Source organism: Aethalodelphis obliquidens, unplaced genomic scaffold, assembly GCF_003676395.1.
Source record: "Aethalodelphis obliquidens isolate GAN/ISIS:26980383/991018 unplaced genomic scaffold, ASM367639v1 scaffold24, whole genome shotgun sequence".
Taxonomy (NCBI): Eukaryota; Metazoa; Chordata; class Mammalia; order Artiodactyla; family Delphinidae; genus Aethalodelphis; species Aethalodelphis obliquidens.
In genome coordinates, this window is record NW_020837968.1 from 25,532,212 (window position 1) to 25,557,906 (window position 25,695).

Here is a 25,695-nt window from a genome sequence, read left to right on the forward strand (position 1 = left end):
TTAGGTTTCCTTGGAGAAACTTGAGATGCAGTTGTGCATTTGATTAGCACACAACAAACCAAAATTAAGTTAATGTGAATCCATGTGTATTTGGAAATGAACAACTGCAATCAAGCTAGTATCTGTTCAAGCATCTACAGAGGTTTTGTGGAAGCTATAGGTAGAGAAGTAGTACATACACTAGAGGATCTTAAATCTAGTTGGAGAGGCAAGAAAGAGCCACAGAACAAGTTCTGAAGTAGCTAAGGGCTAAATTTTGGTGTGCAGAGATTTCCCTTCAAAGTCAGAGAAGGAGAAGCCAACACAGGGAATTGAATTTTTCTGCAGGAAAGGATGAGAACTGACAATTTTTAATAGATCTGCTATGGGTGGGCAGTGGGCTATCCCTTTTACATAATTAGCTCATTCAATTTTCAAAATAGCCCTAAAAGTTAGGTAACCTGATGTCTATTTGAATGATGAAAAATCTGAGACTCAGGGAAGTCAGGGACAAGAGCAGTATTAAAATCTTGCTCTTTCTTCAGTATTGTGCTGCCTCCATGAAGACATCGCTGGAGATAGAAAGTGAGCTGGATTCCAGGACGGAGTGACAGTGGGAGAGAGGCACTGAGTGAGACCAAATGACAAGGTCCATATAAAGGGGAAGTTGATATGGGCCAGAGGAGCTGAGACTGATAATCCAGACAGCTAATACAATTAGCTATCAATTTGGGGGAACTTTATATGTGCCTGGCCCTGTGCTGAATGATTTATAGGCATGATCCCCTTTACTCCTCACAAAAACCCTTTGGTGCAGGTATTACTATTATCACCATTTTACTGTGAGGGGCGTGAGACATAGGAAAACTTATACAACTGGTGGACTTGAGACTTGAGGTTGCCAGCTATTTCTGCCTTGATATAGATTTGTGTTCCCACCAGCAGAAGGAAGCACAGACAAGCCCTAAGGGGCCTGAGCGCCTGCTCAGGGTACATAGAAGGTCCAGGGACATTGGTGATTTGTCTTTCCCAGGGAAACTGGCCTGGCCTGGATTTTTTCAGAATTCCTGTTCACAGCACAAGATCTTCTTGGACTTTTGCTGTAATCTAGGCTTCCTGTCCAGGTCACTGCATGATTAGTCATGCTTAACAAAAACGGAAATAAGTGTATTAGCCTTTATTTGAACTTTGAATAACTCAAACCAGTGGGGCAAAAGGCACAATTGCACATCTTGAGACTTACTTTCCAATTAGAGGGATAGAATCTGGAAAGTACTTCTGGAAGAAATTCAGCACATCACTACTAGTTTGCAGTTTTTCAAACTCTTCAAAGGGCATGAACAAAGTACACGTGAAAGATTTGTTCTGTGAGAAGAAAAGGAACAGTGTGAGAGAGATCAGGGGGCCAGGCAATGCTGGCACTAAGGCAGACCCCTAAATCACAGACCGCTTGCTGTGGCTCAGGGGCCTCTGGGAAGAATGTCCAAGCAGACAGGAAAGGCAGCCTCTCTTTCTTCCCTCACTCCCAAGGAAAAGCTCCGTCAAGTCCCAAGGTGCTCCCCAGCTTCTTGGTTATCAGGAGAATTTTATACTGTAAACTCAAGATATTTTCACCAAGCAAACATTACACTTCTTAGATTATTAATAGATTGGTTGGATTTGATTTCTCCTCTTTTTTTTTCTTTATTGTTGTTCCATTTAAGATGTTATGATATTAAGGCATTAGACCCTAGGACTGTTAATAAGTGAAGAAAAAAAAAAGAAAGTAAAAGACCAACCAGAGAAATATCAATAGATATATCTGTCTATATTATCTATATAGATAATATAGATAATAATAACTATATATGTGTATATATTATATATTAACATAGCAAAAAAGTTTCTTTCTAATGAAAGAACAGCCATGCTCTTTTGAGATAATGATTTTTCCAATGTTGTCCTACAGATATTAAAGGATGAAAGATACTTCCTAGTATATAACCTAAATCTCTCTGGCTTTATTTCGGGACCATTTCTTCCTGTGCTATCTTGGGGAAGATGGCAGTCAGGTACCACCACACATAAACCCCCATTAGTCATTCATATACGTTAAATATCCTCTCCAAAGTAAATAGTTTGGATTCCTTCAGGTTTTTCCTCAGTATCCCCAGAGTTTCAGATATAATCACTAAATAGACTAAACAATAATGAAGTTGATTACATTCATGCATACAGAGTATAAAAGTAAGTAACGAAACACATTAATTATATATGCAAAATTACAGTTGATAAGAAATTTTACACTACCATGTTAGGAAGTGCAATCATCATAAAGGTATCTCTAGGCCAAATATGTAGATAATTAGGTTCCATGGCATACTGCAGGGAAAAAAGGAATATATAATTAGTGTATTAATGTAGCACATCTGCATTAACAAATTAAACATGATGATTCTGTTTATGTTGTAATTGTTTCCACAGCAATTTAAATCAGTGTCATATGCATGGTGATGTGCACATCCATTGCTATGTAAAGCAGAAGTTTTCTTAGAAAAGATTTTGTGTTCTGTCTTTATAAACTCAGGCTTAGGTAAGTTTTTGATACCATGTATAATTGAAGATTTGAGAACATGCTGTAAGATATTCATTTTCTCTCTCTCCTCTATTTCCATGGACACACGCACATATATACACATACACAAATATGTATACATACATATATAAAATATATATTATATACACACATAAGCTGTGGATGTGTGTATATATGTGTAATATTTTTCTACTTTATTTTTTACCTTATTTGGGTACTTATTTGTATAAACAGAAAGATTCTAAGTTTAAATTTCATGGACAAAACAAAATTTTACAAACAAGCCTCTTATTGCTTGTTTACTACAACATAAATAATAGAGAGAAATGCTCCCTCTTTAGCAAAGCCACTACAGGGCAATAGCCGCCTGAGTAGGTATGTATGGCTTGGGCACATGAATTGACCCAAAGACCCAAGTGACCCAAACCACTGAGGTTCCCAGGGGTATTACATATATAAGAATATGCCATCCGTTTCCCAACTATTTTAAGTTTGTATTATTTTCTATAAATGTTTAGACAGCACCTACCATGTATATGTCTTATGGTAGTAAAAAGATGACAGAAAGTACATCTTAGTCTCCTAGCTAACATTTTCACACTTTTTTATAGTTATTTGTGTCTTAGGAGATGAAACTGCTTCTTCCCGGCTTTTTTATCCCCAGAGCCCCAAAGAAAGCCCAATACACAGACAAAGAGATGAATAAGTGAATAACACTTTGACACCAAAGATCTCACAAAGCAGTTGAATAGGCAAGATATATACATATGAAAAGCTCCCAAAAACTTCTCTTTAACAACAACTCAAGTGGTAGAGAAACAAAATGATTTGGTGCCTAGGTAGAAGTTTAGGAAATAAAAACTGGCCAGGTAAGAGGATTGTGGGTCTGGGATGGCTGAAACAAGGGATTGGTAGATTAGATAGCAGTGAAGGACAGTGGCTGCTGGTGAGGGTGAGCACGCTGAGCAACGTGGAGGGGGCACAAATGAGCATGGTGCCTTACTGGTAATAGGACACCAGCCTGGATGAGGTGAGCCTCCTTGCTTCCCTCTTGCTATCTTTTGACCTATTCTACATGGTGTTGATAAAGCAAATATGATACCAAAAACATTTTGATATTCATACATATTTCATGACCCTAGAAAACAACTCTTTAAATTTTCAGGTTCTTTATTCCAAGTCACGCTCTCAATAGATATCCTTATGCAACAGCGGTCCCAAGGTCAGATTTGTCATAATTCCCATGGGTCTTCTTACTACAAGTCCCTCCACACATAAAGTCTAAGCGAGACAGTTTGCTTGCTGTGCAAAAACAGCTTTAAGATAAGCTCCCACATAATTCCCAAAAGCACTCCCTTAATATTCACCCAACTCTGTCACTCATCCAATCTCTCCCTCCTACTCCACCTGTCAGAGATGGAGTGAAAATGTCTGCTACATTAGAAAAAGAAAAAAGGAAGGAAGAAAAGGAAAAAGAAAAGAAAGGAAGGAAGAAAGAAAGAAGTGGAGAAAAAGTTTCATAGAATTGTTTTTGGGCCATGTCAAAATATTCCCTTGTCTGGTCACATTACTATGTCAAAACAGCATTTCTTAAAAGAGTAAAAACTTTCTATAAACCACCAATCATTACTATTAAATAGGAACACCTTGTAAGTAAATGGCTATCTTAAATCTACATTAGTAGGCATGATCCCACTCAAACTGGGGACAATTTTTCAACAGAATCCTATAATCCAGAATTATCAGATCCTGGGCCATTAGAATATGACCCACCTGAAGACCATAAAATATCATTGAAGAATTAGTAAATCCATGTTTAACCAGGAGGAAGAAATAGAAAGACAACGAAATGTTAAAATATGGATTTGACTGGCTGATAGTTTAGTATATAAGTGGTATATAATACCACTATCCCAAACTGACAAACTATTTCATAGATGTCTGAATTTCAAATAGTATAGATTAAATCAGTACCTTAAAAATATATGTTTTATATGCAAATCAAGTATTTAACTAATGCTGTTTACTTTTCATTACTGATAAGCCAAGATCCTCATTGCTTCTGTTGGTGTTTTAATTTTCCTTATTAAATTCCTAAATTTATTTGTTTATGACAATACACAATATACATACTACATATTTCCCTCCGGCCACATATGGTTTAACATGGGAAGCAGGGAATGAGAAACATGCAATGCAAATCTCTTTGAAACAACTTGCTGTTCACTTTATTTAATAACTTTTGCATTTAATCATGAGTATAAGAACTCTGGATTGTCAGTATACATAGTTGATTCCCAACCCAATTTTTTTCTCCCAAGAGATAATAGAAAAATGATATTATTGTGTAAGACAAATCCCCTGTGTGTTTCCAATAAGGTAGTTGTAATTCCTCTCCTTTCTTCCATTCAAGAAAACATATCAAAAGGTAAGGGAGTGAGAGTGATATTATTAAAGAGATACCTGTACATCCAATTTATTATTAATTACAAAATACTTGTGGCCTTGATCAAGATATGCTATGAGAACAACTGCACTAGAATATGCTTCTATACTAATACGGGGCAGGGGGAGGAGGAGAGTTGTAGAAAGAAGAAAAGAAAGGGAAAGGACTTACATCCCCATTCTTAGGTGGAATAGTCAATTCCATGAACCCATGAGGAATGTATTGTTGACTGTAATCAAAGCGGGGTTTCTTCATGAGGTGAGTTCTGACAGTGGAATAGGCTCCATCACATCCTACAATGAGGTCACAGGTGACATCTTTGGCAACGTTCTCATGTCTGAAAAATAAAATAAATCATCAAAAAAAAAAAAAAAAAGCCTAGTGGTGAAAATGATGAAGTACCTCTATTGGGTATAAAAAGTAGTGACTTAATGGGGCCACTACTCACTTTTACCTATCTGATTTAGAGCTTTGAGTGGATAGCTATAAAATGAAGATAACAATTGTCCCAGTCATGGGTTTGCTTATGAGAATGAGGATAACACACAACCATACTGATTAATAAAGACATGCTAGGCCACAGAAGCATGACTAAGAGTTGAGTTCCCTGCATGAAGGAAGAGAACCTTGAAAAGAAAGCAAAGTGTTTCAAATGGAGGGAATGTATGAACAACCACAGGGATGTGACCAGAATCTTCTAGGAGCAACACATTTGTCTTGAACAGAGGAGATCAGAAGATGAATTTAAGAAAAGAATACAATTGGGAAGGGAGGAGAAGAGAATGAATGTTAAGACAAAAGGTTTAAATACATTATTCTGGCAAATGGGAGAAAATAATTTTTTTCCATTGGGGAGATGGTGTATAAAGAGTAGTAATTTAAGATAACTTACTTAGGAGTGGAAACACTGCAGTGGAGCCAGAGTGCAGACGGGAAAGAAATGGGGACAAGGTGACTGTAGTAGCCTGCATGTGTGGGGATGAGAGCCCAAGGATTGTGGCGCTCAGGAAGAAGGAAGACATAGGCTCTGAGGCAAACAGAAAGTATGAATGATTGGTGCATGTTTATAGGTCTAGTGGGAGAAAATATGGAAAGGGCTACATCAAGGATGATTTTAATTATTTGGGTAATAGTACTAGGGAAGTCAGGAATGGGAGATGCTTGGTGACAAATAGAGGATCAAGGTTTTAGATGTGTTTGAGATTATGGCAAGTAGTTGTGAAGGTGTTTAATAGGAAATTAATATTGATTAAGATTGAAATAAGGATTGAGAATGAAGAAAAAGGCCTGGCCTGGAGATGTTAATCATAGAAATGTGAATTTACAAGTACTTGTTGAATGAACTGTGAATCCATGACATATCCCACGAGTGGGATATGAGGTTTAGAACTCTAGAGGAAATGGAGTCGGCCAAGGGGAGGCAGACAAATAGTATTCAGAAAGAGGGGAGGAGACAGGGCAGCGGAGGGTCATCTGTTTCAAGGGAGGAGAGTGTTTGAAGCAGAGTATGGTTACTAGTGTACTAGTGTAGAATCAGGAAGAATCACTGGTGCTAGTATTCAGAAGGCATCTAAGACCTATTTTCAATATAAAATTACTTGATTCTAGAAACTATTTGAATTACCCTGTTAGTAATCATTTAATTCTTTCAAAAGAGCCGGAGAACAAAGTTTACAGGTACAATTCTCCACGTCAACCCTTCACCTCTGAAGTCAAAAGGCTAACTGGTGATTACCCAAGCACTGTGATCGTTCCTTCCTCAGGATTACATTTCAACAGCCTGTGGCCAAAGTGCACCTTTGCATTGGGATATTTCTCAACAGCTGAGGAAACAAAGAAAGACAACTAATAGAAATGAAATTCCAATTCTTATTTCACTTAATCAAATTGAAATATTAATCATTTTCTGAGAACAGTGTGATAGAGATACTTATTCTTACCAATGTAAAAATGAGTTAGTTAAAAGGTAATTTGACAACTATTTGGCAAATGTTCCAGGATAATTTGGTAGCAAAAGAGATAAATAAAAATCAACTATCCTCATCTCAAAAAAAAAAAAACTAATTCCATTATGCAAATTCTTATATCACTGTAATTGTTGGCACCCTAGGAAAGAAGCTGTCATCACATATTTTAAAAGTTTTCCCCAATTTAAGGCTTAATTTGTGATCGGAAATATTCAATCAAACTTCCTTTTTCATACTATGTCTGACTTTATATTTCTTTTTAGCAAGTCCTCTAGACTTCTAGCTCAATTTGTCATAAATATAGATTATTGATACTAATTCTTTTTGTAATCAAACACTGCAACAGTTAGGGGAAAATGAGTAAGAAGATTTGAAACTTAATAAGTAGAATCAAATTATTTTAGTGCTTTCTTTGCCTGCTAACAATCTATAGTGTATTTCGTTTTCTGAATTATTAATTATGTTCTTATCATAGTAGTAAATTTATTTTTGTTCCTATTAGTTCTCATGGGCAGGAGATCTATAATTAGTGGTTATTTATTGTTCTTAAAGCTACAAATCAGAATGCAGGTGTTAGAGCTGGAATAGACCTCAGAGATGATTTATTTCAAAACTCTTCATCTTATTAATGGAATAACCAAGATCCTGGAGGGAAAGACAATTTGCCTGAGATCATACAAAGTAAAAAAATTAGGAAAAATAATCCAGAGGTCTGACTTCTGTACTTATCTCTCCTTTTCATCTCAGGTTTTGTCTTTTTTTTGTTCTGCTTTGCTTGAGTTTGATTTGGGGTCTGAAGACTTTAAGATTCTTGGACATGGGATTAGAAGCTTTAGAATATTGAAATCTGAGATAAGCCTAAGACTGATCTATGTTTAAGAAACCTTTTGACAAATAACTTGGAGAAGTCAGAGTTTACCTGAACCACTATGGGTGTCTTTTATCAATACAAACACAAAATGTGTTTGTGGAATCAACCTTTTTGTAAATTAAATTTTATTTTATTTTCAAATTAGATGTATAGTAATACATCCCAAAGAATTTTCCATGGAACACTAGTCCTGTGATATGCTCCCCAAAATAATTGTTCTGTGGTCAGTCATTAGAGAAATGCTCATACTTTGACCCTCCTGGCTGTGCTGTCCTGGTCCCCAGATATATGTTGCTCTAGAGTGCTTGAAATGCAGCTGGTCTGAATGGAGATGTGATGTACCCACTGGGTTTTGACAACTTAGTACCAAAAAATAAAAAGAATAAAATGTCTCATGAGTAGCTTTCCTACATTGATTGTACATTGAAATGATAATATTTTGGATATATTAGGTTAAATATACTATTAAAATTAATTTCACCTATTTCTTTTTAGGTTTTCTAATGTGGTTAATATAAAGTTTTAAATTATACATGTGGCTGGCATTTGTGATCACATCTTAGACAGCATTGCTCTAGAAAATCCACACTGCAGACTAGTAGAATAAAGGCCCTGAGAAGCACTGTAAGAAAAGACTTTTAAAACTAAGTTGATGCAGGGTTTATCAAATTTACCTGACCACATATACTTTTTCTGTTTGTTTTACTTAACAATTATTAATAGCCCACCAAATAGTAAACTATGAAACAATCCTACATGAAAAGCTGATTCAGGGAAATGACTTAGTTACAGTACTTTCAGACGTGAGGCTCTTCTATTAGAAGGAATGAGCATTTATCTGTGGAATGGGTGGCTCACACATCTGATGCCATGTAAAGGAATAAGAACTTTATATGTCAAACAAACTTTAGGAGTCAAGAGATTCAGCATTCTTTTTATCAACATATTTATGTCATTTATGAAATTGCATGCTGTGCAGTGCACCCCTAATGAAAAACAGGGGAGCATGCAAGATTGGATCTCCTTATTATTAGCAGGTGTTTCATATATTATATATAATACTGGAGGCAGTGACTGTAATAGTTAAAAGCATGGACTTCAGAATAGACAAACTCAAGTTCAAATCCAGATTCTACTACTTATTAGCAGTGTAATCTGCTGCTCTGTGGAGCTCTCCAAGCCTCCTTTACCATCTATAAAACTGAGGTAAAAATAATTCCCACTTCACAGAGTTGTTTGGAGGGTTATACAAATTGATGCAATATAAAGCAGTTAACATAGTGCCTGGTGCATCAGTGAATATTGTCTATTATTTTTATCAATAAATTCATAGGATACTCTTAAGAGATTATCTTAGGTCCACTATGCTACTTTTTCAAAAATCTGTTTTGTAGTTTCTTTTCTTAAGATCAACATGAATATATCAAGCAACCTAGCCCACCCCCACCTATCTACTCATCCAAAAGTCAGTCTTACAACTACAAGTAAAGAAGTAGAAATAAGAATTCTAAGCCCTATTTCTTAAGTACCTGGTGAATCAACTAGAGTGACCTTCCCTATCACTCCTCCTCCCGGTTGAATTCAATTCAACAGATATGTTGCAAACTCACCCTGGGTAGGGGACTGAGGAGAAACACAGATAAATCATTGGAACCTCTGCTCTCCAAAAATCCAAGGCTGCTGGAACGCATTGAGGGATTGATTGATTTAAAAGAAAGTAGAAATACTAAAGGCATGCTTTGCATGGAATGAATCTGTTTAGTACAAATGCTGAAGAAGAGAAAAAACTATGATAAAGGGCTACATGGAATGTGATTGGATTGATTATCCAAGCTACAAATTTAATTTGCAATCCAGGGACTTTTCAATTAATAGGTAGGTCTTTTTAGTTACATGAGCATCTTCAGGCTTATACACACCTTCCTCTTTCTCAACCTCCTAAACCCTGAATCTGTTTTGTCTCCTACAAATATCTTGAATCTATACCTCCCCCCAACCACTTGGCTATAGCTTTAGTCCAGGGCCTTGTTTTTGCACACAGGGATTATCATAATACTCTAAAATCTGCAGCCCTCTATCAGCCTTCACACTATTGCTTTTCATCTTTCTGATAAGAAAATCTAATTGTCTCTTTGAAAATTGTTACATCTGTATATCTGTTGTTCCACTAGACCATGAGTTCTTCACTGAGGAGTGAGCACTCATTCAATCCAGTGCCTAGAAAACAATAGGAATTCAATACACGCTGAACAAATGATTTTTATTTAGACCACTGATAAAATGAAAAAGAGATGCTGGAAGATGCATCACCACTACTTTTTTTTTTTTTTGCGGTACGCGGTCCTTTCACTGTTGTGGCCTCTCCCGTTGCAGAGCACAGGCTCCGGACGCGCAGGCTCAGCGTCCATGGCTCATGGGCCTAGCCGCTCCGCGGCATGTGGGATCTTCGCGGACCGGTGCACGAACCTGCGTCCCCTCCATCGGCAGGCGGACTCTCAAGCACTGCGCCACCAGGGAAGCCCTCTACTTTTAAAGAAACACTTTGTATTGTACATAGTCTTGCTCTTAATAACTCCCCCAAAAAGGAATAGTAAACAAATCTCAGTAAATCATGTGACAATCATTAGTCTCATGTGCTTTACAGAAAGTGACAACTGGTGAATAAAGCACTGGACTTACCAGTCAATAGATCCTTGTTTAGATTTTCTCTGCTTATAGAAAGAATATACTGCAAGAAAAATATAATAGATACTGTTTGTTTCTGAAGAACGGACAAATATGCTTCTATTTTATTCACTCAGCAATAGGAAATATTAATCATTTAGCAGAAGGTTGCAAGCTCAGTTTTATAACCATTTAACTAAGTAATTTTTTTCTATAAACACTTTAATCAAATACATGTTATACAATGTTCACATTTAAACTTAGGTTCGATACTATAAAAAACAAACCTTTTTCTGGTAGCAAAAACATTAGTTTCACTAAGATAGTTTTAACAATCAAACATAAATCTCATATATTCATCTTAGGTCTCTAAATCGAGCTGTGTAAAAAACTTCAGAAATGACAGCACTACTAGAATAAATGTACTATTTCCCAAAGAAACTACTTTGAAAGCCTTCATTTCGGTGTGAAAGGCTGTGTGTGTGTGTGGTGTGGTTGTGGTGGGGTGAGGGTTGCTAGGAGTAGGTGGAACCCAGCTGGGACATGTGTTGGTTGTTTCTGACTTCATAGGGCCAACTGTTCCATGAGACACAGTCAGAACAGTGCATAGGGCCCATGATATTTTCAGGGATTCATGAAAATATTTTAATTTTAAAATCAGAAGAAAAAATAAATATAATGAGTATATATAAGAATGAATTCAGTCTGGATTATATTCAAGATTAATATAATCTTTATATCAATGCACTCATACAATCTAATTTTCAATATTTATTGTTTTATAGAGAAAGGGTCTCACAAAGGCAAATGTGCCTATCTAGAGCTCATGAAAGTCATAATGCAGTCTTGCAATTCAGGGCAAGTCTATTGCTTTAAAATTTTAAAGCATATAATTTTCCAAATTATGGGACATTACAACATTTAACACAAATATGGTAATTTATTAATCTTCACCTCATTCAAATATAGGCATTTAAAATTAACAGCTAAATCTATACATGGTGTAAAAATAACTTGGTCATGATACAGAAGCAGTGACTGAGGAGGAGCTTCCTGTGTCTTTGCTATAAATTAAAATTAACAGGGATGTCTTCATTCTCTGCCTCATGGTCGTTTTCTAGTCTTCTACATTATTAATCATTGCATTTCCATAGAAACCACACTTGTTATTCAAAGTATATTAGGAAACATTCAAATTATAAAGGCTTATTAATGTGAGGAAAATATTCTTTTCCTTTCACTTGATTCCTTTCAGGCTTAGTTGAGATAATCTGGGAACTAATAATCTGGGAACCAACAGACATGTCGGTCCTGCAGGAAGGCCAGGGAGAGTCCCGGTCTAATCTACTCCATATCTTTGAGCAGTATCTTATTATAACCAAAAGTTAGAGTCACTCACATCAAGCTTCACTTCTCCAATACATATTCTAAAAGGCTTATCTTGTGAAGAATAAGTAAGAATAAGAACAAACAAGTCAAGAGCTATAAAGTGGCCCTTGTAACCAAACCTAAAATAAGTAGGATAATCTCCTTTGGAGATTCGTAAGACAATAGTTGCAGTGCTGACTTTTTCAAATATGCTAGGAAAAAATGTTTACATTCTAGTCCTGAAAGCCTTCAAATGAGAATGTTTTCTAGTAAGGGGGCACCATTTCTGTATTTTGGGTATAGGAGTTTAGCAAGAAGAATTGGAGGAACTCTGACCCGCTCTGTATATTGGAGAGTATTTTGATATTTGGCAACTGGGGAGGGAAATGGGAGGAACCAGTAAGACAGTCACCACAAGGGAGAAAGGGCAGAGAAATAACAGCTGGGGGAGGTAGGCTCAGAGAAGGGGGTATAGAAAGGATTTCAGAGGTCAAACTGTACACACTAGAAATTTATAAATTGTTTGCTGTGTCCTGTGCAAGGTGGACCTTCCGTGACCCCCAAGTCTTCAGCATATTCATGTGTATTTTGAGTGAGTGCTTTTTGTATGGAAAATGGTGAAAATGGTGAGTTTCATGTGTGGCCATCATGGTACACAGCCAATACTAGAGGAGAGGGAGTGGACACCAAGAAGTCCATAGGACAGTAGGTAGGCTCCCTGAGCATTCGAAGGAATCCTGGGGTCATGGGGATGGCTTTGCACTTCCACAGTCTGTGGAATCGACCAATTCAAAGCAATTTTATATAGTTCTTAAAAGATAAGGAGACCCCATGTTCGACCCCAGTATAGAGACAGTTTTGCAAAGCTATAAATTTAGCATTAACTCAATTGCTAAGAATTGAGAAATGGCAAGACTGATGGGGAAGGATCATTTCCTCCTTCTATATTGAAGGCCCTGAAATGAGAACTCCCACCAACACGTTCAACTTCCTGGGGTGTCATTGGTGATGAAACTGCTCCTCTCTCTCTCTCTCTCTCTTTCTCTCTCTGTGAGGGTAAGGAAGTCAATTTTAGCCTCAAGTCCAAGTCACTCTTTTCATCTAGCTTCCCTGTTATTTTTGAACCATATCTTACTCCTTGACCTATTCATACTTTATTGGTTCAATCTCTGGGGAAGGGATGGATATGCTGAATTGGACCTCCTCAGCACAATGTTAATCCAAGAGAAAGGTGGGATGACTATTATGAGTCGCTCTCATTTTAGCAAAAAGAAACAGTGCAACTCAGCAGTACTACCAGCACTCCTCTGAGGGCCTCCTACACCATGCTTGCTGGCTGTTGTCTGTAAGGAAACCTGTCTTGTTTCTCCCTTGCTGCTGACCTCATGTGATCATGCAGCCTGTTTCTTTCTCCAAGGTGGTTGGAGTCAATGCATCTAAAGCTGCTGATCGCTGTGAGATTCTTTGCAAGTTTTCTCATCACTGGACACACGTGACACTTAAAAATTTACATTGTTTAGAAATTTGGTCTCACCCAACGTCCCTCCATAGATAGACTGTCATTTGATTGGAACAGTGCTATTTCGCTGCCAATCTAAGATTTAAACAAAATGTCTGTTTCAAGCCTCACCTTCTCTTCTCTGAAAATGAAAGCTTTCCTCCCTCTCTGAACCATATAGCTGAGTGCCCCTGCCATCACTCGGGTGAGTTCTTTTCACAAGAACTTGATTACTATCTGTCCTCCCCAGGTTGCAAGCTCCTCTCCTGTTGCTCAGCAACTAGCACAGGGCATGGCTAGCATAGCACAGGAGGACAATTATTGCTTCCAGAAAAGATACATTTAGTTAGTATAGTTTATACTTGACTTGCATGTGTAAATCTTACTTACCTATCAAGAAGAGGCAATTCTTTTCTTTCTTATAGCACCAAGCTCAATTTGGGGCCAATTAAACAGGACATATTAATTATCTGAAGACATTTATCTGACTATGGATGGTCAGTGGACTTTCTTTCCCTTCCTTCCCCTGCCAGGCTCATGTATTAAGACTCTGTACCTAAGTTTTCATAATGCCAAAATAAGCAGGTTATTATTTCTAAAAAGTCATTAAATAGAAAATTTTAGTCCTTCCCCACTACCCCCTCATTCCCACTTAGTCGTTGGAATGTTTTACTTTTCAATTACTTCTTTTTTTTTTTTTTTTTTGCGGTACGCGGGCCTCTCACTGCTGTGGCCTCTCCCGTTGTGGAGCACAGGCTCCGGACGCGCAGGCTCAACAGCCATGGCTCACGGGCCCAGCCACTCTGCGGCATATGGGATCTTCCCGGACCGGGGCACGAACCCGTGTCCCCTGCATCGGCAGGCGGACTCTCAACCACTGCGCCACCAGGGAAGCCCTTCAATTACTTTTTAAATGCACACAAAATTTACCATCTTAACCATTTTTAAATATACAGTTCGATGGCATTAAATACGTTTACATTGTTGCACTACTATCAGAACCATCCATCCACAGAACTCTTCATCTTGTAAACCTGAAACTCTGTCCCCATTAAATAATAGCTCCCCATTCCTCCCTTCCTCCAGGCCCTGTCAACCACCATTCTACTTTCTCTTTCTATGAATATACCTACTCTAGATACCTTACATAAGCAGAATTATATAGTACTTAACATTTTGTGGCTGGCTTATTTAGCTTAGTTTATCTAAGGTTTATTTATGTTGTAGAATATCAGAGCTTCCTTCTTTTTGAAGGCTGAATGGTATTCCTTTTTATGTTGTATAGAAAACCTACACCTCTGCTGTGTGTCTCTCCTTTACTCTCATACTATTACCACACTCACCACACTTCTGACACCATATACATGTGGGAGTTTTCCTCAAACCAGCAATTCTCTGCAACTCCAGCTGGGCACCCTATAGTTTATTCTGACACTACTAACTTGGAGATGGCATCAGACTCCACAGGTTAAAAGCTCAGCCCTACAAGACCATTCCTCTCCTTCACATGCCAATTGCAAATGCAGTTTGTCACCTGTGCTTCTGACTAATCAGCTATAAATCAGAAGTTGCCATGATCCCCTCTTCAAGTTCAATCAATTTGCTAGAGTGGCTCACAGAATTCAGGGAAACAGGTTACTTACATTTACCAGTTTATTATAAAGAATATGATGAAGGATACAGATGAACATCTAGGTGGAAGAGATGCATAGGATAAAGTATGTATTTGCCATCTCTGGGTGTGCCACTCTCCCAGTACCTCCATGTGTTCATGAACCTGGAAGCTCTCTGGACCCCATAATTTTGGGATTTTTATAGAGGCTTTATCATGTAGGCATGATGGATAATTAACTCCATTTCCAGCCCCTCTTCCCCCTCTGGAGAATGGGGGTTGTATCTGAAAGTTCCAAGCTTCTAATCATGAGTTGGTCTTTCTGGTGACCAGCCCCCATTCAGGAGTCCATCCAGAGTTACCTGGAAAGACACTGCTGTCACCCAGGAAATTCCAAGGGATTTAGAAACTCTGTGTAAGGAACCAAAGACCAAATATTAGAACAAAAGATGCTCCTAGTGTTTTTATCACTTAGAAGATTACAAGGGTTTTAGGAGCCCTATGTCAGGAACCAGTGCAGAGACCTGTATGTATTTTTTCTATTATCTCACATTAGTATATACCACATTTTGTTTATCCATCCATCAATGGACATTTTGGTTGCTTTTACTTGTTGACTACTGAGAATAATGCTGCTATGATCATGGGTGTTCAAATATCTCTGCCAGACCCTGCTTTCAGTTCTTTTGAATATATACCTAGAAGTGGAATTGCTGAATCATATGGTAGTTCTATTTTTAATTTTTTGAGGAACCACCACACTGTTTTCCACAGTAGATGCACCAATTTACATTCTCACCCACAGGGTACAAGTTTCCTATTTCTTCACACCCTCACCAACACTTATTTTTTGATAGTAGCCACCCTAATGAGTATGAGGTGCTTCAGCTTCTTTAATCAGCACAAGATCCACAAAGACCTTACTCCCATGAGCATATGTGCTTTATTTCTTGCTACCCAAAGTGTGGTCTGTGGATCTGCAGCATGGACACCACCTGGGTGAATTTGGTTTGCAGAACCTCAGCCTCCACCCCAGCCCTACAGAATCAGACTGTGTATTTTAACAAGATCCCAGGTGAGTCTGAGAAGCGCTGATCTACCTACAATGGACGCTCTGCAGAGGATCAGAGAGTCAGAAGAATATGAACCTCACTTGGGCTCTGCAAAATGAGGCATTGCTGGATAAAGTAAGCTGAGGTTTTTCTATGGTTGATAGATTTATGGTACATTCATTCTCTCTCTCAAAGAAATAAACACAGAAAGAAAGTGTAATCAGATAAAAATACTTTGCCCAACTCTGTACATTACTATTTCAAAGATAAGAAGAAAAACACAAAGTAGGATAATGGATTTTCTTTCTTAAACACTACATCATCATCTGGCCTCTGTTTGAGAAATTATACAATGCTGAAATCATTTCCAGTTCATTCTATAAATTCTATTATAACTATTACAACTAGAATAATAATAATTTGAGAAAAGAGAGTCAGGGGGAGGCAATAGCATCATAAAACTGAAGTTTGCATAGCGTTGTTCTTGCATAGTATGCTTAACAATAAATACATGGTAATCTCTATCTAGTTGAAAGGAGATGGGAGGGAAAGGGCATCCCAGGCCAGTATGAGTGAAGCATAGAGGCATAAAACAGCCTAATAGCAATAACAATAATAACCATTATTGAATGGTTATTAGGGACTGGGCCCTTTCTGAGCATCTCATATGAATTAACTAGTATATGTTCTTGCATTCTAAACAGGCAAGCAATGTCAAAGATAGGGTTAGAAAAGAAAGGCAGGGCCAACAAGAAAGTAGCAGGTTCTAGACATTAGACTCAGTTATTACCATTTTACAAGAAAAGTATCTCCAGTTAAACCTACCTGTGACTTTGTCCCATAGGGAATTGCAGACTTTTTTCCTGAAAGAGAGTGAATCATTCTTGCTCTCATGGGGATACCTTGGGATACAATCTGAAATAAAATCAGAAATATCAATTTCCATAATGTGGCATCATGCAAATAAGATAGATATCGATTTTAAAATGTGCTTATTCAAGTATTTTCCAAAAATCAAAAAATGTAAAGGTCCATGAGAACACAGTATGGTAGAAAATCAATAAAAACTATGTTCCTGCAAATTTTACTTTTTAGGTTTTTTTTAACCTTTAGATTTTAGAATAGACGTCAAGTTTATTTGGTCTAAAGCAAATATTACAAGCGAAGAAATGGTTCATTGTCAGAGAGATTAAGTTATTTTTCTCATGATCACAAAAGAGAGTAATGCATGAGGAGTAAATCCCAGGATTCCTGAAATCCAGTGCAAAGTGCTTTCCTACATATGCTTAAGAAAAATGTGGAAATGCAAATGGAAGTTATATTGACTTATATATCATTTCAAAGACACACTGTTGCAAAAGTGCTATCAATAAAAATATATTATTTCTCTTCACATTTCCAAGAGACATGATAGTGAGAAGTTTGGCAACATTGAATCCATATAAGGAAAATCTGCAACAGGCACACAATCCAAACACTGAGAGCTCATTGGTTTCAGAATTCAGAAGTTTTCAAATTTTAGATAGGCAATGTAGTGCATATGTGGTTATTATATGACACACAGAGGAGTCTAGGGCACCACCCCTAACACAATATTTCTTTAGTAAAACACATTCACACGAAATGAGATTTTTTTAAAAAAGCCTATAAAGAGCCTCACATCAGGTCAAGTTTGCTGCTGAGTGGGTGATGAAAAAGCTTTCTAGTCCCAGAACTTCTGGAGTACAGAGTTGTGGATAAGAGATTATGGACGTAAGTAGTCAAAAGAACGGAGTTCGCCCGCCTCCTCTCACCCTGGATGCCATCTCAGATCACACTTCTGTAGGCAGAGGTTCACGATACTGTTGAGAGCCCAGTGTCAGAAGTGATGATCAAGTTCCCATCTGATACAGTATCTGCCTGCCCCACAACCTGCTCTGGTCCCCCCAGGTGCCTCAAGTGTGAAATGTTCACCCTGTTGTGAAATTTAGAAGTTTGAAAACCTTTGTAAAATGAGCTCTCATGCAGAGGTTTTTTTGGCATTAAGTGGTGCTTTGAACTAGGAGAAATCAAGACCGTGCAGTTGTTGAAAAACAGCAGATATTATTTTCTATAAGGAAAATGCATTAACAAGGTACCTGATCTTCCAGGCCAATGGATTTCAAGGCTTGTCGTCCTCTATAAGAAAGGGCCAAATTAATGCTTCTTCCACGTGCAAATTTAGTCACTCGGATATCTAAGATATTGGAAGTAAACCCCATGTTACACACACTTTCTTATATCCTAATACGGGATGAGCATAGAGCACCTGAAAAACTGGTGCCATCTGGACCAAATTAAAAGACCTTGTTAACTCTTTTAAAGAAAACACGGATAGTAATATATTTGCATTAAATTAAATTTAGATAGTTGAGGTTTTTAATGAAATCTAACAGTGCATCTTTTAAATTTTTTTTCTTTTTAAAATCTAAGGAGTTGCCAACAAACAAATGAAAGGATGCTCAACATCACTAATCATTAGAGAAATGCAAATCAAAACTACAATGAGGTATCACCTCACACTGGTCAGAATGGCCATCATCGAAAAATCTATAAACAGTAAATGCTGGAGAGGGTGTGGAGAAAAGGGAACCCTCTTGCACTGTTGGTAGGAATGTAAATTGATATAGCCACTATAGAAAACAGTATTCAGGTTCTTTAAAAAACAAAAATAGAACTACTATACGACCCAGCAATCCCACTACTGGGCATATACACTGAGAAAACCATAATTCAAAAAGAGACATGTAGGGGCTTCTCTGGTGGCGCAGTGGTTGGGAGTCCACCTGCCAATGCAGGGGACACAGGTTTGAGCCCTGGTCTGGGAAGATCCCACATGCCACGGAGCAACTGGGCCCGTGAGCCACAACTACTGAGCCTGCGTGTCTGAAGCCTGTGCTCCGCAACAAGAGAGGCCACGATAGTGAGAGGCCTGCGCACTGCGATGAAGAGTGGCCCTCGCTTGCCACAACTAGAGAAGGCCCTTGCACAGAAACGAAGACCCAACCCAACCATAAAATAAATAAATAAATAATTTTTTTAAAAAAAGAGAGAGACATGTACCACAATGTTCACTATAGCTCTATTTACAATAGCCAGGACATGGAAGCAACCTAAGTGTCCATTGACAGATGAATGGATAAAGAAGATGTGGTACATGTATGCAATGGAATATTACTCAGCCATAAAAAGAAATGAAGTTGAGTTATTTGCAGTGAGGTGGATGGACCTAGAGACTCTCATATAGAGTGAAGTAAGTCAGAAAGAAAAACAAATACCGTATGCAAACACATATATATGGAATCTAAAAAAAAAATGGTTCTGAAGAACCTAGGGGCAGGACAGGAATAAAGATGTAGATGTAGAGAATGGACTTGAGGACACGGGGAGGGGGAAGTGTAAGCTGGGAAGAAGTGAGAGAGTGGCATGGACATATATATACTACCCAATGTAAAATAGATAGCTAGTGGGAAGCAGCTGCATAGCACAGGGAGATCAGCTCGGTGCTTTGTGACCGCCTAGAGGGGTGGGATAGGGAGGGTGGGAGGGAGATGCAAGAGGGAGGGGATATGGGGATATATGTATATGTAAAGCTGATTCAGTTTGTTATAAAGCAGAAACTAACACACCATTGTAAAGCAATTATACTCCAATAACAATGTTAAAAAAAAAAAGGAAAAAAATGTAAGGAGGAAGAAGTCAAAGAATCAGAACAACATCTCACGTTATTCAGTATTGTCTTACCTTCTCTAGCTTCATATACATTAACTTGGAAATTCCTCTTGGCAAGGAAGCATGCATTTAATGATCCCACCTAGGAATCAAAGCAATTTTTTTCAAATTTTTATCTGATTCCACAAATACAGGGAATTTTTGCTGGCTAAATGCAACATCATGTGTGGTCATAGCCTCAGTCATTACACTGATTTACTCAATCACTACAGGAAAATACCATTTGCAAAAATAATGGGATTAACTCAACATTAAGTGGTATAATTTTCAAGGAAGTTTTGGTTTTTCCTTTTTTTTTACTTTTGTATGATGAGATATAACTTTCATACAGAACAATCATAAACCATGTGTACTGTTTACAGAATAATTAGAAAGCGAACACCCATATAGCCACTCTGATCAAAAAGTAGAACATTGCCAATCTCCTATGTCTCCCCCAAACTCCTCCCCGGTTACAATCCCCAAACTTTCACCTAGAGGTAAACATTCCGACTTTTGTGATAACCAATCTTTGCTTGTTTATATTTTTACCACTTAGGTATACCTCCCTAGGCAATATAATTTAATTTTGTCTGCTTTTGAATCAGATAATTAGAATCACACTTGTGTATTATTTTTGCAGATGTTTCTTTAACTCAATAATATGCTGATGAGATCCATCCATATGATCTCGCATAAAATCCACTTTCATTACTGTATGATTCTTCATTATGTGAAATCTCACAGACTATTTAACTGTTTTACTGTTGAAGGACATTTGAGTTGTTTCTGTCCTGAGAATATTATTTTTTCCAGTTTTATTGAGATCTAATCGATATATAAATTGTATAAATTTAAGGTATACAGCATAATGGTTTGATAGATGTGTATATTGTGAATTGATGGCCTGGGTTAATTAACAATGCTGCAAAGAACATTTCTGTACATGTGTCCTGGCACACATGTGCATGATTTTTCTCTAGGGTTTTATGCACAGAAGTGGAATCCCTGGTCAAAGGTTTATGTATCTTCACCTTTATTATGCCAAACTGTTTCAAAATTTTATACTAATGTGTTTTCCTACCAGCAGCTTCTGAGAGTTCATCTTTGCTGCCAGCATTTGGTGTTCTCAAACTTTTAAACATAGTAGTGGTTGGGTAAGGTGAGGAGGAGTATAGATTTAATTTACATAAATAAATAGTTATTAATAAAGAGATTGAACACTTTTTCATATATTGATTACCTATTTGCATCTCCTCTCTTGTAAAGTGTCTGTCTTGCCCATTTTTGGTTGAGTTGTCTGTTTTTTCTTCTATCGATCATTTGAGCTATTCAGAGATCTGAGTACAGGGTCTGTCATTTTTAAATGTTGCAAATATCTTCTTCCATTCTGTGGCTTGCTTTTTAAACTATATAGTATCTTTAATGATGAGAATCTATTTTAATGTAGTCACATTTAAGAATCTTTTACATTATTGTTAATGCATTTGGTGTCCTGCTTAAGAAATCCTTCCCTACTTTGAGATTATAACAACGTTTTTGTATATTGTCTTCTCAAAGCTTTATAGCGTTGCCCTCCTAAATAGCTTTATATAGGTTGCAGTGATTAATGCCTCACCACTAGCAACTTAAATTTAAGAACGCCATCTATATTTAATTATCACACTCGAATTTTCAGCAGCATTCAATACTGTTAACTAACCTTTCTTCTTGAAACACTAAATTTCCTTCATTTTCTGTTTTTTTCCATACATCTCTGGCCATTGCCTCTTTCTGTCTTTCACCCTTGCAAAGAAGGACAATCAAATGTTGGGGCTTCTTAAACCTCCATCCTGGTCTATCTTCCACATCCATGGTGATGCAAAAACTTACATCTCCCACTCAGATCTCTTTTTTGAGCTCATGCATATAAATGTTTAATTGATGTACCTTTTTAAATGTCTCAAAGCACCTCAGAATCAACAGATACAAATTGAAACTTGTGACCCTTGCCCCAAATTGTGTCAGTTCTCTTCACATGGGATGGATGGGATGTCTCAATGAATGACATCTCATCCATCCAGTTGCTCAAGCTAGAAATCTAAGAGTCGTCTGTGGCACCTCTCTCTCTCTCATTCTCCACATCCAATCCATTCCAAGTTCTGCCAATTCTACCCTGTAATGTTTCTCCATCTATCCATCTCTTTTCATTTTCACCATTCTGCTGCTAGTTATCATAATCATTGTGCTCGATTAATGTCGTTTCCTTTTTATTCTACCAGCATTCATCTGACTTCTTGACCATTGATTCTCCACAAGCAGCCATTTGGTGTAATAGTGAAACAGGTCATTTGAACGAAATCTTCTGCTAAGAGAAAAAGAAAGCCCAGGCAGATGAACTTGGCATTTGGAGCCACACCTAGGGTTATCTACTGATTACAGGGGAGGCAAAGAATTTCAACAGAATTTTTGATAGATTCATGAAGTTAGAGGGACAAAATCTGGAGTGTAGGACATGTACCCCAACCTCCTGTTCAGAAGGGTTTAATAAATGCCCAGGCTTTGGGTTAGGACCCTAAACAGGTATATCTTAGAAGTAGGGTAAACTGGAAATAAATCAATGATCAAAAGGACCAAAGTAGGCTTAGGAACCATCTCTAGCCCTGATTGGATTATGTTCATCTGGGATTGCTGGTAACCACAGCCACCTGACAGAAGCAAACATAATCTTCTCAGAGAAAAATGACATCATTGTAGGCCTAAGATTTTCTCCATAATATTTTTACATTATGGAGATCACATCACTGTTCTGCCCCAGCTTTGCTAGCCTTCTTTCAGCTGCTTGTACTCATCATGCTCTCCCTCACCAAAAGATTTCTGTGGCTAACAATCTTCTTCTCTTTCCTCTTTTTCTAGTAAATGCCCATTCATCCTCAGGTCTCCACTCAGATTTACTTCCTTAAGGAAGCCTTCTTCAGCCACTCTAACTACCTCAAACCCCTTCTTATGAGTTCTCATAGTGCTACAGACTTTTCCTTTGAGAAATGTTAAGGGTTGAATTGTGACACCCCCAAATTCATATGATGAAGTCTTAACCCCAGTAACTCAGCGTGACCTTATTTGGAGACAAGGTATTTACAGAAGTAATTAAGTTAAAATGGGGTCACTAGGGTGCCCCCAAATCCAATATGATGGGAGTCCTTATAAAAAGGGGGATTTGGATACTGAAACACTCATAGAGGGAAGATGATGTGAAGAGACACAGGGAGAAGACGTCCATCTACAAGCCAAGGAGAGAGACCCGGAACAGATCTTTCTCTCACATCCCTCAGAAGGAGCCAACCCTCCTGACACCTTGATTTTAGACTTCCAGCCTCCAGAACTGTGAAACAATAACTATTTATTTTTTAAACCATTTGTTTGTGGTATTCTGTTACGGCAGCCCTAGGAAACTAATACAAAGTGCTTATCACAATTGAAAGTTTACATCCTTAGGGTGATTCTATAATCAATATCTGTCTACCCCACTAAGCTGCAAACTGTTTTTGTTCACCATTTATCCCTGCCCAAAACCATTGTGTTTGCAACATAATCAGTACCTGATCAATATTTGTTGAATGTATAAATGAATGGTAGAGATTACATTTTTAAATAAAATTTATAACCAAACCAAGCCAAATTATATTGAGCATCTGTTATGCATGATTTAATCTGCTAGATTTTAGGGATCTAAAGATTGTCAAGCTAAGTACTCAGGCCCACTGACACCTAATTTAGTTCTGGTGTCAATCTAGTTCAATCTAGTTTAATCTAGTTCAAGAAGAGACAAACATATAAACTAATCAATGTTTAGTAGATTTTATATAAAAATTTTGCAGATCCCCCACAGTATCTGGATTTCATATATGGGTTGGTTAAAAAAAATATAATAAATTTAATCATAAAACATTTATATATAATTTTTAAATAATTATATGTTTTAGTCATATAATTTTATTCCATTTACCCAATGTTTTGTGCATATAGATTGAGATACCTTTCCCTGCAAAATAATTCTCAGCCCAGAGGTGGAAATCAATGTTAAAAGAAAGAAAAAAAAACGACTAAAGGAAATCTTACAGAACATACAAGGAAGGGATTAATTTTGCCTTAAGGGATCTAGCAGATTGTATTTTTCAAAGATGGTCATAACAATACCTCTTCTGTTATTTGATCTCAACACTCCTTCAGCAAGAAGTGGAGTTTATTTCTTCACTTTCTTGAATCCAGGAGGGCCTGTGATAGCCTTGATCAATAAAATGCAGTAGAAGCGACACCTGAGCCATTTCCAGGCATAGTCCTTAGCTGGCCTGGAAGCTTCTGCTTCCTGCCATTTGGAAGCCAGTGATCATATAAGAAGAGTACCTATCTGGAGGCTGTTATGTGTGAGAAACCCAAGCCACATGGACAGTACCCATGCAGTTGCTCTAGTTAAGAGCCTCAGCTGAGCGTTTCACCCATCAACAACCAACACAAACTGCCAGCCATGGGAGTGTGCCATCTTGGACATCCAGCTTAGTCAAGCCTTCAGATGACTGCAGCCCCTGGTATATGGCAGAACACCCACAGAACTGTGAGGCGTAATAATAGATTGTTGTTTTAGGCCACTAAGTTTTGGGGTAGTTTATTACACAGCAATAGATAGCCAGAACAAAGGGATTGGTAAAAGCTTACTGGAGAAGACTATGTTTCAGTTGAGTTGAAGAATGAAACTATTTTGACATGTAGAGAAGAAGCAAATTGATAAAGAGTATGAATCCTTTGGAATTTTAAAAACAACTTTCAAGAGATATAGAAAAATGATTATTTGAAAAATATTTATTGATTCCTAAGTATTACAAGAATCTTTGTTAGGCATTAAAAGTGATCCAAAGATAATACATAATGGCTGTCCCAAGGGAGTTCACAGTCTTGGCTGGATCTTCATTTTTTCAAATATTATTCACATATTTATTTAGCACATATATATTGATTTTTTCCTATGTGCCAGCTCTGTGCTAGATGCTAAGGATACAACCAAGAGCAAGATATATCTCGATCTTTCAAGGGGATTACAGTCGATTATAACACAGTGATAAATAGCATGGTGGGGGAAGTACAGCTATGAGAGTACGGAGAAAGGACCCTTAACCCAAATGTAGGGTTACAGAGTAAGATAGGGTATGACTTCTCAGAAAAAAATGAAATCTAACCTGAGACTGAAAGATTGAGTGGGAGTCAGCCAAATAAGTGTGGGTGGGTCAGGAGGAAGAGGGTTCTAAGCAGAAGGAACACATGATAAAGGTTAAAAATAACTACTAGAAAGAATAAAACAGAAATCCAATTAAAGAAACAATAATAATAATGTACAAACCCAACAAGAAGTTGTTATGTATCATTCATTCATTGCTCTAACTCATTTAATCTTCTCTGCAGCCATATGAAGTAGATACTTTATTATCTTGTTTTACAGATATGGAAATTGAGGCACAGAGAAGTTAAGTGGCTCACCTAAGGTAACACAGCTAGTGAGTGCTGGAGTTGGTATCAAGATTCAAATGGATCCAATCTGTCTCCAGAACACAGCCTCTTAATCAATAAAGTAGAAGTATGGGTGAATAGCATACAGTTGAAGATTGAGACCATGAATTAAAAGTGGCCCCAAGATTTGAGGTTTTGTTATATTTTTTTCATTGTAGCACTGAACAGCTTGGATTCTATGGAGAGGAAGAAAAACACTGGAATCAAGCAGAGTGGGATCCATCCATTTGGATGGAATAGAAAGCAAGGAGTTGAAGTATTATTTGGATTGATGAACAGTAACAATTAAGTTGGATGGGATGAAAGGAAAACAGAGAGGACTGATAAATGGGGGGAGTCGGAGTTCCCTGTGAAGAATAGATGTAGGAGAAGCAACTGAATGAGAGAGCTAGTAAG

At 37.6% G+C, this 25,695-nt stretch overlaps 1 protein-coding gene across 1 annotated transcript in view; it reads right to left on the bottom strand.

Moving 5' to 3' along the window:
* KMO (kynurenine 3-monooxygenase) overlaps window positions 1-25,695 on the bottom strand; it is a 55,293-nt gene that overhangs the window by 14,874 nt on the left and 14,724 nt on the right. Inside the window, 8 exon segments of the mRNA XM_027122462.1 lie at window positions 1,223-1,344; window positions 2,269-2,340; window positions 5,172-5,337; window positions 6,736-6,823; window positions 10,518-10,566; window positions 16,858-16,947; window positions 18,150-18,247; window positions 19,795-19,864. Of these exon segments, the coding sequence (XP_026978263.1) occupies window positions 1,223-1,344; window positions 2,269-2,340; window positions 5,172-5,337; window positions 6,736-6,823; window positions 10,518-10,566; window positions 16,858-16,947; window positions 18,150-18,247; window positions 19,795-19,864 (755 nt within the window).